The 14132-nt window shown below is 38.3% G+C and overlaps 2 protein-coding genes across 2 annotated transcripts in view; one reads left to right on the top strand and one right to left on the bottom strand.

The window, feature by feature from the left end:
• The first annotated feature begins 11 nt into the window (after window positions 1-11).
• CRIPT (CXXC repeat containing interactor of PDZ3 domain) lies at window positions 12-10177 on the top strand. The gene is made up of 5 exons (XM_032351858.1): window positions 12-129; window positions 4271-4336; window positions 5070-5124; window positions 8885-8988; window positions 9285-10177. The coding sequence occupies exons 1-5, from the start codon at window positions 114-116 to the stop codon at window positions 9347-9349; spliced, it is 306 nt and encodes a 101-aa protein (XP_032207749.1). The 5' UTR covers window positions 12-113; the 3' UTR covers window positions 9350-10177.
• Window positions 10178-10262: 85 nt separating this feature from the next.
• The window catches only part of LOC116596359 (high mobility group protein B3-like), a 65613-nt gene continuing 61743 nt past the window's right edge, over window positions 10263-14132 (bottom strand). Inside the window, 2 exon segments of the mRNA XM_032353684.1 lie at window positions 10263-10575; window positions 10577-11010. Of these exon segments, the coding sequence (XP_032209575.1) occupies window positions 10263-10575; window positions 10577-11010 (747 nt within the window).

The following is a 14132-nucleotide window of genomic DNA, read 5'->3' as shown; positions in this document are numbered from 1 at the left end:
GGAGGGGCCGGAAGTGGGTTGTCGTAACCCGGAAGGGGAATCCTTCCCTGGCTGTTGTGTTGACATTTTCAAGCTGCTGCTGTTTCTGCGGCCGAGGGAGCCTTCGGGGAAGGATGGTGTGCGAAAAATGTAAGTTAAGGGGCCACATCTCTGGGAGACGGAGGCTAGGCGAGGCTAACTGGAGTTCTTAGGGTTCTTTGCGTTTTCTTTTTTTTCCTTCGGCCACGGGTCTCCGATTCTGGCCTTTGTCCTCCTACCCCTTTGACCATTCCTTCTCTCCCCAACGACCGTATAGTTATTCTGAGTTCAGAGTGGTCTCTTTTGCATTCATTTGTCTATTTCCTTTGCCTCCCCCAACTCGGGATCTCATCCCGTACAGCGCTTGACTGGCTCCTTCGCTTCACAGACCCTCAGGGTTGGAATGGATCTTAAAAGATATACAATATCTAGAGTTTCCAGATTTAGCAGACATTAAAAATATGAATACTTTTATTAGGGGAAGTGTGTCCCATTCAATATTTGAGACTTGTCTTTGCTTGCTGCTCCTCACTACTGAAAGTGCTTTGGACTTACTTTTAGTGACAGTACTAAAACACCATTCATTGTTTGAAATTTAAATTTAACTGGGCATCCTATATTTTAACTAGCAACCCAAAGTTAGCAGCCTGTCCGATGGCATAAATGCTCTTTGCATGAATACCTGTGGTATTGAGGCAAGGTTCAGAAAGTTGTACCACCTTCACAGTAGTCTGTATCGATGTCACTGGCTTCTAGAAAAGTCCTTCCTCCCTATAGTTGCCATCAATAATTCTAATATAAACTCTTGAGCTTTCTAGAAAATATGGCTTTTTGATGTCACAGACTGTTTGCTTTCAAACGGCCGTCATACCCTAAGTCTTTTTCCTCAGGCTGGACATTTCTGACTCTTCTGAGACAAGGGTTCAAGTCCTTTTATCTGGATTTTGTTATAAGACGCCCCCCAACAGTAGGTAAATCTTTGAACACAGGCACCCATGAGTTTGAATCACAGTTTTTACTTTAGGTAAAAGAGTAACTATGGGTGAGTTATCTAATATTTCTTGGCCCCAGTTTTCTCATCTGAAAAATGAGAATAATACATAATTTATGGGTTTTGTGAGAATTAGATAATGTAGGTAAAGCCTGTTAAAAGTGCCTTAGTGTATACTCAAAAACTGGTTATTTCTGTCATAACCACCAATGCATGGCACTCAGAATTAAACTCTGCTCCATTTTATGAGGGGTAGAGTGGAACTAATATTTCCATTTTTCTGTGCTTTATATCATCATCTCATACTAAGCTTTTAAAAAATTATTGCAATGTAATTGACATAGGTACAAGTCACCCATTTAAAATGTACAATTCTGTTATTTTCAGTATATTCATAGGGTTGTGCAACCATCACTACAATTTTAGAATATTTTCATCACTCCAAAAAGCACATTAAGCTTTTTGACATTGACATCCTTTAACTCTACTCCATCCAGTACTTAAGAAGTTTTTTTGTTTTGCCTGTTTGAGTAAATATGACTTACATGTATTTAGGTTATGCACCTTCCTTGATGTCTTCTCTCTTATGTAGTTTGGTTCCTAAACATGTAAATTTAGCCTTTTATGCAATTTGTGTTAATTCTGTATATTTTAACTTTAGAGGACTGGTATCCTGCCTGGTTTAACTTGTTTTGTGTGATATTCTTTACACCATAAATGCATTTTCTCAAGGAAATTGAGGATACTGGGCAAATTGTGAGAGTTAATTTCCTAAGGTGATAAAAATTCTGAGAACCCAAGATCTAATGTGGTACTAAAATAAATACAGATAGTTGGATCTAGACGTGATATGTGTTCTAAAGGGTCACCTGCTTTTTACTTCTCTGCACTTCTGAAAGTCTGTGTATTATTTCTTTGTTCTAATACCTTTCTACCTTCTATAGACTCTTATTTTTCAAATAAAAATAGAGTCTTAATTCAAAGACCTTTCTTTCAGTCCTTTTCTATTCTGTGACTTTGAAACTTAGTCTCAATTCTCTTTGAATTTATTTCTCCGTGTGCTTCTTTACCACTATACTCTCTGAGTTTTCTTATTCTCCTTTTCCTTTAAAATAGATGTTTTCTAGTGATTTGTATCTGACCTTCTTTTGACATTTGTTTTGGAACTATCTGGCTTCAAGTAGCATATCCATGCCAGTCTAATCCACATCTCCAGTCGACCTCTCTAAATTAAGACCAATAGAAGAATTTTCTTCAGACAATACTGGGAACCTCCATCTGGTTGTTACGTAGCAGTTTAGTACTTCCAAGACTGAATTTGTCACCCTACTTCACAAATCTATACCTTCTCTTCCATCATTTAATGGCATGGCAGTCCTCCCAGTCACCCATTCACAAAGCCTGAATCATCTCTCATGCATCCCCCATTCCTTTGTGAATCTGCATCCAAACATGTGCATGTCCTGCTGTTTTTACCTCCATTCAATAGTTCATATTTTCCCTAGCCTCTCATTTACCCCTCAAGTACCCTAGCTGAGGTCCCCATCACTCAAGTTAGACTAATGTGATCCCTTACCAGCCCCTTTCCCTTCAAACTGTGTTCTCCCTGCCTTTGGCTCTTCTCTCTCTAAACTGTCCTGCATGTGTGTTTGAAGGCCACTGGGGAAAACTGTACAAATGAACCAGTTGGTACCACTAAAAGTACACAATTCCTAATCTCCAGGATCTTTAATACTACTCATCATTCTTTTTTACTTCTCTTTAGTCGGTCCCCTTGCCCTTTGTTGCTATGACTATTCCAAGCTCTCCAGTCCCTTAAACTTTAACAGTTTCATCTACCTCATGCTCTTTTGACAAATACCTTCTTATAGGCATAAGAAAAGCAAGGTAATTAAATGGGAACATTCTCAACTTCTTTTACTATACCCATAAACAGATCTGCATCCATGCCGATTTACTTCTTTCCCTTTCTTAAAGGGAAATTCTACTCGTGTCCCTGTTGCCATCCCTCCCTACCTCTTTGTCTCTGTAGCCTTTGGAATCTTTAATCAGCTCCCCTTCCTTATAAAAATGCTCAGTTAGACCCTGACTCCACCTTTTATTCTTGTATTTTGTCACCTTTTCTTTTCATTCATGCAACAAGTATTAAATGTCTACCAAATGCCAGACAGTAGAACCAAAGGGTAAAGACTTTGTCTTACTGTCCTTCATCATTATGCAAGGACATGGTTTAGAGTAATCACAAGATATTTGCATTGAACCTAAATATACGTGCACTCTATCACTTTCTATATTTAAAACCTGTAACAAATTCTCAGTGCGCAGAGATTAATTTTGGGTTTTTATATTTAGAGCCTGGAATTCAGGATGACCCTCCACAATGAGGCTGGCTTATCTTTCCAACTTTATTTTCACTTACTCTTACCCTCACTCTTTGGCCAAACCACTCTTAGCATGCCCATGTGTACCCTGAGCTTTCCATGCCTTTCTTCAGGATATGTCCTTTCTCTAGTTTGCTTTCATCATCTCTCCTCCTCATTCTTCACAGTCCCACTGCCAGATCCAGACCCTCTTCCTGCCTTCTTCACAGGCTTTCCTGGATTTCCCCAGCTAAGGTTATTTCTTTCTCCGTGGAATTTCTTCTAGGACTTCAGCTGTCTGCTACTATGCTTTTTATTTTCTAGTTTATATTTTGGTTTGAATGGTTCTTTTTCAGAGGTCTCTGATCCCCTTTGAAAAATCTGATGAAAGCTATGGACTCTTACCAAAAAATGTGGCTATATAGTAGTGTGGTGTTCAACTTCATCTTTTTCCCTTGTCTTCTGAGGTCTACCCCTGGGACCCAGGTTAAGGACCACTGTTAGAGAAAATAGTGTGTTGTACATACCTTGAAACCTAGAGCTATCTAATTTATCATTTTATTTCTCTCTGAACTTTGTATAACAGTTTACATATCATAAACGTTTAGTAAATACTTATGGAATAAGTATCAGATTTGTTTAGATTTATCAGATTTGTTTAAAGTATACATGGTACAGGAAAAGCCTGTCATTACTCATACTGTAGAGATGTCACTGAGAGTCAGCTACCCATTGCCTACAGTTAGTATCTTCAGTCTCAGTTCACAGCCCCTACCCCGGCATGAAAAAGCTCCTACTGTAAGACAATGGTTGATACCACTGTGAATTTTAAGCGCCATGTGGTATATTTATTAGATAGTAAATCCGAGTTCCCCTTACTTCTATTATCTTGTTACAACAGGTGAAAAGAAACTTGGTACTGTTATCACTCCAGACACATGGAAAGATGGTGCAAGGAATACCACAGGTATTTTTCCATTTAGAAAAGAGAAGTTGAATCCCGTGCTTCCTGTGATCAATGTTTTCGCTTTACATTATTTGTAAAAAGAAATCTTGTGTGTGCAAAGTATTTCATCTCTTAAACACTAAAGAATCCCAGATCCCCCAACAATTTAATGTCTTCTTTTATTTAGTTCTCTGGGTTACATGTTAAGGGTTCGTCATCTGTCAGGCAAAAGAGCAAAATCATTAAATGATTTTTCTACCAATGAATAGATCATAGTAACTGATTTGATTCTGCTTTATTAAAGTCTGTATTTAATTCCCACTCTCTTAACCTGACTTTTATATTCTTGAACAAATCATTTACACATTTACATTTTCACTGTCATATCATTAGATACAGTTGAGGTATTTCCAAAGGGAAGGAAAAGAAATACTTGTACATGTATGCAGGGTCTATGGCACCAAAGTGGTGGCTTTAAGACTTTATGCTAGATAAATTCCGTGTAGACCCATCCCTAAAATCCTCTGAGCCTGAGAAATAAGATGATTATCCATAATTTTATTCCTCCATAATAAATGTTTCCTATTCAAGTAGTGGCTATTAACTAGGGATTTTTGAAAATTTTGATATAGGCTAGTCTACTGGTAGGAGGCCAAAGAATGAACTTTTTAACTAATTGTTAAATGTTAAATATATATGTTATAGTGAAATGTGCAGAAATAACCCACTAAAATAGATGTATATTTTGATTTAGAAAGTGGTGGAAGAAAGCTGAATGAAAATAAAGCTTTGACTTCAAAAAAAGCAAGGTAGGTATAAGAGCAGCCACTCTGCAGGCACATAACTTTCCATTCTCTTTAGTCTTAATTAAACATACTGGAGTGAATTTGGTGTGCATCATTCTCTCATGATATAACAGAGTTCAGTAGGTCCTGGCATGCAAAGCCAAGCCGTCTGTTATAACCTGCTGGTTTCACCTTGCTCCTCCTCAATGTATGAATATATGAAGATATTAGTGCTATTTTTTTATATATAATTTCACCAGAAAACATGACTTTTACTTTATCTCATTCTTTTTCTTTTGAAAACTACTGTTTCTTATCCCTAAAACTACTTTGCAGTTTCATTGAGGTGCTTCAGTGTGGTATTGATTATAGGACTAGTTTTGGAATAATATTGCCTGGTTTGGGTTTACTCTAGGTTATTTTATCTGGTTCTTAATTATCATACAAACTGGAGGTAATAGATGTGGACAGATCAGAAGCTCTGGAGTCAGCCCTTATTTGAATTTAGACTCTGTTCCTACCCAGCTCTGGGACCTTCAGGAAATTAAGCCAATTTCTTGACTTTTCTAAACTTTACTTTTTCATCTAAGAATGGAGATAAAAGTGTCTCCCACCCTAAAAATCACTTTTTGACACCATGCTTTACTATTTCCAGTCTTAAAAATTCTATGAATCCTTTTAGCTGCCACTCCCATTTCCTTGCTTCCCTCCACAGCAAAAGTTTTCAAAAGCCTTCCTCTCAGATGCTTTCTCAGCGTCTGAAGTTCCATTTGCAATTTCAGCCACTCCACTGGGCCTTCAGCCCCACCAAACCCCTGCAGTTGCTCTCAGCAAGTTCACACCTGATGGACTTCTCTATTCTTATCTTACTTAATCTTTTAACAGCTCTCATTTTTGCAACCTTCTGTTCTCTCTTATTTTTAGTTTAGCTCTACCTTCAGTGTGGGGCCTGAGCTCACAGCCGTGGAGATGAGAGTAGAGTCGCTTTTTTCACTCGCTGAACCAACCTGATGCCTCTGCAACCTTCTGTTCTCTTGGCTCTTGGGTACCGTACTCTTTTTTCCTCCCAATTCACCATTCTTTCTCAGTCAAGTGCCTTTGGACTCAATCCTAGACCTTTATACTCTTTCCTCAAGTGACTTTAGTCCAGAGGCTTTAAATTCAAATAGTATGTTAATGACTATAAATTAGATTTATTAATGACTATAAATCAGACTTCTTCTCTGAGCTCCAAAGATATATGCAAGTGCCTACCTGACTTACCAGTTTGGTGTCTAACAGGCACCTGTTCCTGCAGTCTTCTCATCATCACACCACTCCAGTCCAGCCCTTCGAGCCTAAGAGCTAGAATTCTGCATTGATCCCTCCCTTTTCCTCACTTCCCTTTTATCAGCAAGCTCTTTAGCACTGCCACCAGCATATAACCTGCATCTGCCTCCTCCTGTCCATCTCACTGCTGTTACCCTCTTCCAAACCACTGGTGTTTCTTACTTAGATGCCATAATAACTTTCCATCTTTCTTCTTCCTCTCTAGTTCTTTGTGGTTCAGTCTCATAGTAGCCAGAGTGGTCCTTTAAAGGTTACATAAATGCTTTCCTCAGAACCCTGCCTTGCTTTTCGTTTCATGCAGAATATGATGTAACCCCTCCCTTCTACCTTATTACAAGGTTTTCCGTTATCTGGCCCATCCCCCCTCTCTGACTTCCTTGTACCAACTCCTGCATCAGCTAGACCAAGCCCATTCCCACTGGAAGAGGTTTGTGCTTGCTGTTCCCTCCTCCTACAGTTCTTCCCACGGAGCTTACCTGGCTGGCATCTTTTTGTTCCTAGGATCTTAGCTGAAATGTCACCTCCTCAGAGTGGGTCCCTAACGGGCATTTGAACTGATATCGTCCCTCCTTCCCCTCATGTCTGCCACAATGTCCTGTTTGAATTGTCTCTACAAGATGTATTACTATCTGAAAAGCATGCTTGTTTCTTTACTTACTGTCTTTTATTTATTATCTTACTAGAATGTTAACTTGAGGAGGGCAGAGGCTTTGTCAGGTTCATCTTTGGTATGTAAAACAGTGACAGGGACATAGTAGGCACTCACCACATATTTGCTGAATGAATAAATACCTGTTTCATGACGTTACCCCAAGGATTAGAAATAATAATAATAATAATAATAATAATAAAGCTTTTACTACCTGTAGTGCCTGGCTACCATATACATAATGGTACTTATTAAATAATGGATATAAAACAGCACACAAGACTTAATCTTCAGTGGAGCATCACACTTAAGTATTGCTCTGACTTACCGATATCTTCTAAGACTGCTCAGTTATTAGGAACTAAGTTATAATTTTTACAGATTGTACAGTGTTAGATACTTCCAGTTCCTTCATGCTCCCAACCTCACTCCAGTATCATTAATACGTAGCTATTACTTTGGATACTCTAAATGTCTCACATTGGAATGTGAATGTATGACATTGAATCTAAGATACCAACATTTATTGATTGATTGATTGATTTTAAAGATTTTGTTTGTCAGAGAGAGAGAGAGATACAGAGAGCACAGGCACAAGCAGGGGTAGCAGCAGGCAGGGGGCAGGCTCCCCGCTGATTAAGGAGCCCAGTGTGGGACTCAGACCCAAGACCACCTGAGCCGAAGGCAGATGTTAACCGACTGAGCCACTCAGGTGTCCCAGATACCAACATTTAGAAGATGTATCATTGCTTTAAGAAAGAAAAGTCTCTGTCAACTAACTGTAAGATTTCAGACATACTGAAATGTGCATCTTAGAATAAAATATGGTTTGAAGCAAAAGAAAGCATCCATATGGATGCACACCAGTTAAGCTTATTAAAAAGAAGAACAGTGTCTATCTTCCCTTGTGCAGAGTAAAGGGACATTCTGTTGGGTTTGGAGAAATTAAACTTTGAAAATGAGCTGTTGTATTTTACTACCCCAAGAGAAGAAGCAAGGTCTAGGACAGTGTTGGTATTCGGTATATGAGTATTGTTACAAAAATTAGGGCCAGTTTAGAGGGAATTATTTTCTACTCCAAGCACTATAAGGTAGCACTCTTATGTAGTAGAAACTCTTTTCCACAAAGGGATTGGATCAATTAATGGAAAATGTCAGCTAAAGGAGGAAGTTATTAAAACGTACATGTACCTTCTTGTAAGTCACAGCACATAATGGCACATGCATTCATCAGTCATTTGGCACCGAGACGGGCTTTTTGAGTCTGAGTCTACTGATAAGAGTTCTTCATCATTTTCCTCACATAAATCATAACCAGAACGCACATTTCCGGTATCTTTAAAGTGAAGCCAGAACTGACAGACTTGCAAAGTGCCGAGTCCTTTCACTTACGATCTTGCCCGTATTCAGCAGCAGTTCAGTGATTCACACTGACCCAGCCTATCCTAAAGAATTCTCATAGTTTTTAATAGAATTGGTCATGCTTTTTTTATCCACATTTCATCAGTTTCCATAATATGAAACTATATCATACACATAGATTGGCAATTACAACTCATAGAAATGGATTTGGGATTAAGGAACTGACTCTTCACCAGCATACAAGTCCCCTGGAAGGGGTAGGGGTGTGCAGGCGTTGGGAGAGTGGCCCCTGCAAGCGTGCCATGCCTGGCAATTGGAGAGTGTAACAGAGAACAGAGTGCATGGTTTCATCCCTTCGTTGCTTAAGGGAGGTCATTTAAGTGTTTCTATTCTATTATACATTTTTTTTTCTTTCTCTTTAAAAAAAAAACAAAAAAACTCTAGATTCGATCCATATGGAAAGAATAAGTTCTCCACTTGCAGGATTTGTAAAAGTTCTGTGCATCAACCAGGTTCTCATTATTGCCAGGGCTGTGCCTACAAAAAGGGTAAGTTTCTTTCACTACCATTTTTCTATTCATATTGAGCCTACTCTTGATACTGTCTTAGATAACACAGGAAAGGAGTAGCCTTTCATAGATGCTGTCAAGTGCTCTTTTTTCTAAGGCAAGACAAAACTTGGGAATTGTTGGTAGTTACAGGTCTGTGCTTTCTTTTTCTCTTTTCTCATCTTAAGCCTCAGGAATGACTTACATAAAGCAAACTGTTGATACGTGGTATTTGATTGGTTTTAATAGTCGGTATTATGATTTGATTGCTTACATGTTTTGTTTGTTTGTTTTAGGCATCTGCGCAATGTGTGGAAAAAAGGTTTTGGATACCAAAAACTACAAGCAGACGTCTGTGTAGATGTGTTAATGACATTTCTGGCTTTCTATGTGGTTTTATTTTTCGCTTTCAACTTTCAAGGCATAACACAGTTGTTCAAGTTCCAAAATAACACGTTATAAGATAATATTAAACCAAGGAAGTTGATTGGTGTTCATTTTTTGCTCTTAAGAAGTTCTAAACAGCAAGTAACTAGTTTCTTGCCTTAGTTCTTTTCCTCACAGGCAACTTGTAAGTGACAAGTTTAATGAAAAATATTTTCTGATTTCTGTAGATGGTTTTTGTTTATCATTATTCATATAATTCTTATCCTCACTCTCTACTTTATTTATTGATATCACAAAAGTGAGGAGGAGATTATTGATATTTTGCTCTGAACTTTGCATCAGACTTATAACTCTTCTTTCATTCCCTTGTTGTTGGCATAGTTCTTAGAATCAGCAGTCTCTTTATTAATTGTAGGTTCACAGGGCATTGAAATATCCGAGACCATTACAGCTGTATAGTTCCTTAGTCATTAGCCCAGACCCAAATCACAAGTTGTGTTTATGATACTTTTACTTGTTCTTGAGGCCAAAGTGCCAGTACCTTTTGTATGAGAATGAGAACACAAGGGGTCACCCCATGTGTGTCCAAATGAATACACTGAATTTCAGAAGTACATTTTATCACAATTACCTTGAATTCAAACTGTCCTGAAAGTTTAAAGCCAAGAAACAGTGTATATCCATGGGAATGTGTAATGAATGAGTTACTTCTCTTTAGGAAAACTCCTTGAAGCAAAACCCAAACTTTTTTTTCTTTTAACCTCCCCTCCCCACCCACCAAAAATAAATAGAACAAAATCAACATCTTGACTCTTCTTTTATATATGGTGAAGATTGCTAAAAGACAACTTTGAAGTTCAAACAAAGATTTTTTTCTTATGCTGCCTTTAGAGGTTTAAGACTTCTGCTTTCGAAACTTGCAGCCTACTACGGGAAACCAAAAACGTATTTCCTGTTGCCAAGCGCAGTATGTATGAATACATATCTCTATGAAACATGTAGGACAGATAACATGATGATGTACATGGTATAGATACTACATTTCTTTCTTTCCTTTTCTTTTTTTTTTTTAACAGATCAACGGTTTTTTTATTCCTCCTCCTCCTCCTCCCCTCCTCCATCTTCTCCTCTTGATCCTCCTTGTCTTCTTCATCTTCCTCTTCTACTTCCTTCTGGGCAACTTTGTTGGGTGTTGGGATCCTTTGCACCGTCAAGCTTTCCTTTAGACTTACAGTCAGCGACATCCTTCTCATACTTCTTAAGCTTCTCTGCCTTACCGTTGTAAGGTTGCTTTTCAGTGTCACTTAAGTTATTCCACATCTCACCCAGCTTTGCCACATCTCCATTAGAGATACCAGGGTTTGTAGATTTGATCTTGGGGCAGAATTCTGAACAGAACAGGAAGAATCCAGATAGTAGCCTTTTGGGGATATTAGGGTCCTCCTCCTTGCTGCCCTTAGCTGGTCCATAATCCTTCATTTCCCAATCATAACGCACTTTATCTGCCTTTGCCATTTCATCAAATTTAGACTTCTCTTTCCCAGACATAGTCTTCCACCTCTTAGAGCACATCTTGGAAAATTCTGCAAAATTGACAGGGACCTCTGGATTTTTCATCTCAGGTTCTCTGCATGTCTGCACAAAGAAGGCATAAGCAGACATCTTGGCCTTCGGTTCTTAGGATCACCTCTAGCTGTCCTGACTGTATTGTTTGCTAGTTTGGGCATTGCCTAGATAACTACTTTTCTATTTGTTTTAAAATTATTATGGAAAGTATTTAAAGTTTCAACTTTATCTGTAAGGTTTTACAAATAGTGTTTCTCTAAGAGACATTGTTATTTTTTTTTTAAAGATTTTATTTATTTATTTGACAGAGAGAGAGAGAGATCACAAGTAGGCAGAGAGGTAGGCAGAGAGAGGAGGAAGCAGGCTCACTGCTGAGCAGAGACCCTGATGCGGGGCTTAATCCCAGGACCCTGAGATCATGACCTGTGCTGAAGGCAGAGGCTTAACCCACTGAGCCACCCAGGTGCCCCGATACATTGTTATTCTTATCCAGAAAGATCATAAGGGTGATCCAAAATATAACAAAAATAGCTCTGAGAGCAGGAAGTATCTCCTCTTACTTGAATCAATTAGGGATTTTTCATTTAAATCATCACAAGGAAACCAAAATAGGATCCACTTAGAGAGTGGCCCTGATCCGTTAAAAGTTGGGTTGGTCGGCTTTAGGAAAGTACATTTCTCAGGTATCAGCTGGGATCTAGACTTCTGCAACTTACATTTCATATTCATGCCTTGCATAACTTTCAGAAACAATCTCCTGGCCAGACTCAAGTTCTTCCATGAATATTTTTATTAGTATTATACTCAAGATAGACTCAAAGTATTATAAATCTTCATATTATTGAAATCCTAGTATGCCATAATTTGAATAAGAGTTGTTAGATGAGGAGGAAAATGCCCAAACAAAACATGAACATAAAATATTTTTTAAAAGGAAGGCATTAAAAACAAACTATAAGGTATGCCTGGGTAGCTCAGTCAGTTAAGCATCCAACTCCTGGTTTCACCTCAGGTCATGATCTCAGGGTCCTGAAATCAAGCCCTGAGACAGCTCTGTGCTGGGAGTGGATCCTGCTTAAGATTCTTTCCTTCTCCCTCTGCAACCCCCAGCACTCTCCCCGCCTCTAAAACAACAAAAAACTATAAAATAACAATTAAGACAAAATAGCTTTTATCAAAGTAAATATAAAAATGATGAAATAACATAGGGTGCCTGGGTGGCTCAGTGGGTTAAGCCGCTGCCTTCGGCTCAGGTCATGATCTCAGGGTCCTGGGATCGAGTCCCTCATCGGGCTCTCTGCTCAGCAGGGAGCCTGCTTCCCTTCCTCTCTCTCTGCCTGCCTCTCTGCCTACTTGTGATCTCTCTCTGTCAAATAAATAAATAAAAACTTTAAAAAAAAAATGATGAAATAACATAAATTTTAAAATCTCATTGTATTTAAAATATACATATTAGAAACAAATACCCATAGAACACCTTTAAGTACATTCATTCATAGATTATGCAGTCATCAAAATGATGTAATTACACAGGTGCAGAAGTTTGTGTGCACATATTTAAAAAATCCGTTTTTTCTGTGGAGTGGAATTAAACATTGAGAAAAGTCTTAACCGTTTTGCCCTCGTGCCACCTTATACATTTTAGCTCCTATTTCCCTTACCTGGGGGAGCAAGAGACTACTAATTACAGTGTCCTAGAAATATATGTATTTATATGCACATATATGTATGTGTTCTGAAAATTTTAAGTAGAAGAAACCTACATTGTTCTACATTTAGACTTCTTTTTTTTATGTTTCTCATGTTGGGTTTACCATCTTCTATCTCATTACATATTTTTTCTTGACCCATCTGAGAGTACATTGCAGACCTACCGTTTCACCTGTAGTGTTACAGATAGACTTCATAAAAACAAGTACACTTAATACAGTTCTCAAGTTCAGGCATTTAACAGTGATAAAATGCTTTCACTGATAGCCCCTATTCCGATTTCAGTTGTTCCATTGGTAATTTTATTTTTGAGCTACAGAATCTACTCCAGGATCTTCCTTAGAGTCTCAGGATTCTGTCCTCTAGAATGGTTCTTCAGCCTTTGTCTTTTGTAGTATTGATCTATTGAAGAATACAGGACAGTTAAAATAGAGATTTTCCTTCAGTTTGGATTTTTGTAATGTTTCCCTGTGGTTAGATTTGGGTCATGCAGTATGAGCTAAAATGCTATATGAGTGATGTGGCCTCCCAGGGTCACATCCAGACTCAGCAATATCCCTTTGCCCCATATTGATGTCCATTTTGAACAATTGGGTAAGATGTCATCCAATTTCTCCACTGTATCATTAACGATTTTTCCTTTCACAATTAGTACGTAATTTGTGAGGAGAAACTTTTGAGACCATGTTGATATTCTATTCCTCATAAACCTGCCCCTTGTAGATTTAGCACCCTTTGATGATTCTTACCTGAAAACATTTTCCCCTGGGATGTTTACAAAACCGATTTTCTAACTACATCATTCTTTTTGTATTAACTAATTGTCATCTGACACTAAGGGGGAGATTTCCCTTTATCAGTATAGATATCTGTAGAGAATAAATCCTTTTTTTTTTTTTTTTTTTATGGGGTCCCTGGGTGGCTCAGTCATTAAGTGTCTACCTTCGGCTCAGGCCCTGATCCCAGGGTCCTGGGATAGAGCCCTGCATCAGGCTCCCTGCTCAGCAGGAAGCCTGCTTCTTCCTCTGCAGGAAGGAGGTCTGTGACTCTCACTTACCCTGCTTGTGTTCACTCTCTGGCTGTTTCTGTCTGTGTCAAGTAAAAATCTTTTTTAAAAATCATGCTAAAAATAAATAATTAAATGCTTTTTTTCCCCCTGACCATTGGAGTGTTATTTAAAGATACAATGCCCTTTTACCACAAATGCTTAAGTGTGTATTTCCTAAGAACCAGGATATCATTATGGTGTCGGTTATTCCATTACCAGGAGTTAATTGGATCACTGGTTTTAAGTGGTATCTGCTAGATTTCTTCACTGTAAAGTTAATATTCTTTTCCATTAAGTTAAGCATTTTGTAGGGAGATAATTTGAGACTGTAAATATTCTGTTTCTCAGCAAACTTTCACATACTAATTTTAGCATCCGATAATGTTTCTTGGCTGAATTAATTGTTACCCTGACAGTTGCCAAATGGCTTTCC

Source organism: Mustela erminea, chromosome 7 (assembly GCF_009829155.1).
Source record: "Mustela erminea isolate mMusErm1 chromosome 7, mMusErm1.Pri, whole genome shotgun sequence".
Lineage (NCBI taxonomy): Eukaryota > Metazoa > Chordata > Mammalia > Carnivora > Mustelidae > Mustela > Mustela erminea.
Note: the sequence above shows the minus strand (reverse complement) of the source record. Positions and strands in the feature narration are given on the sequence as shown.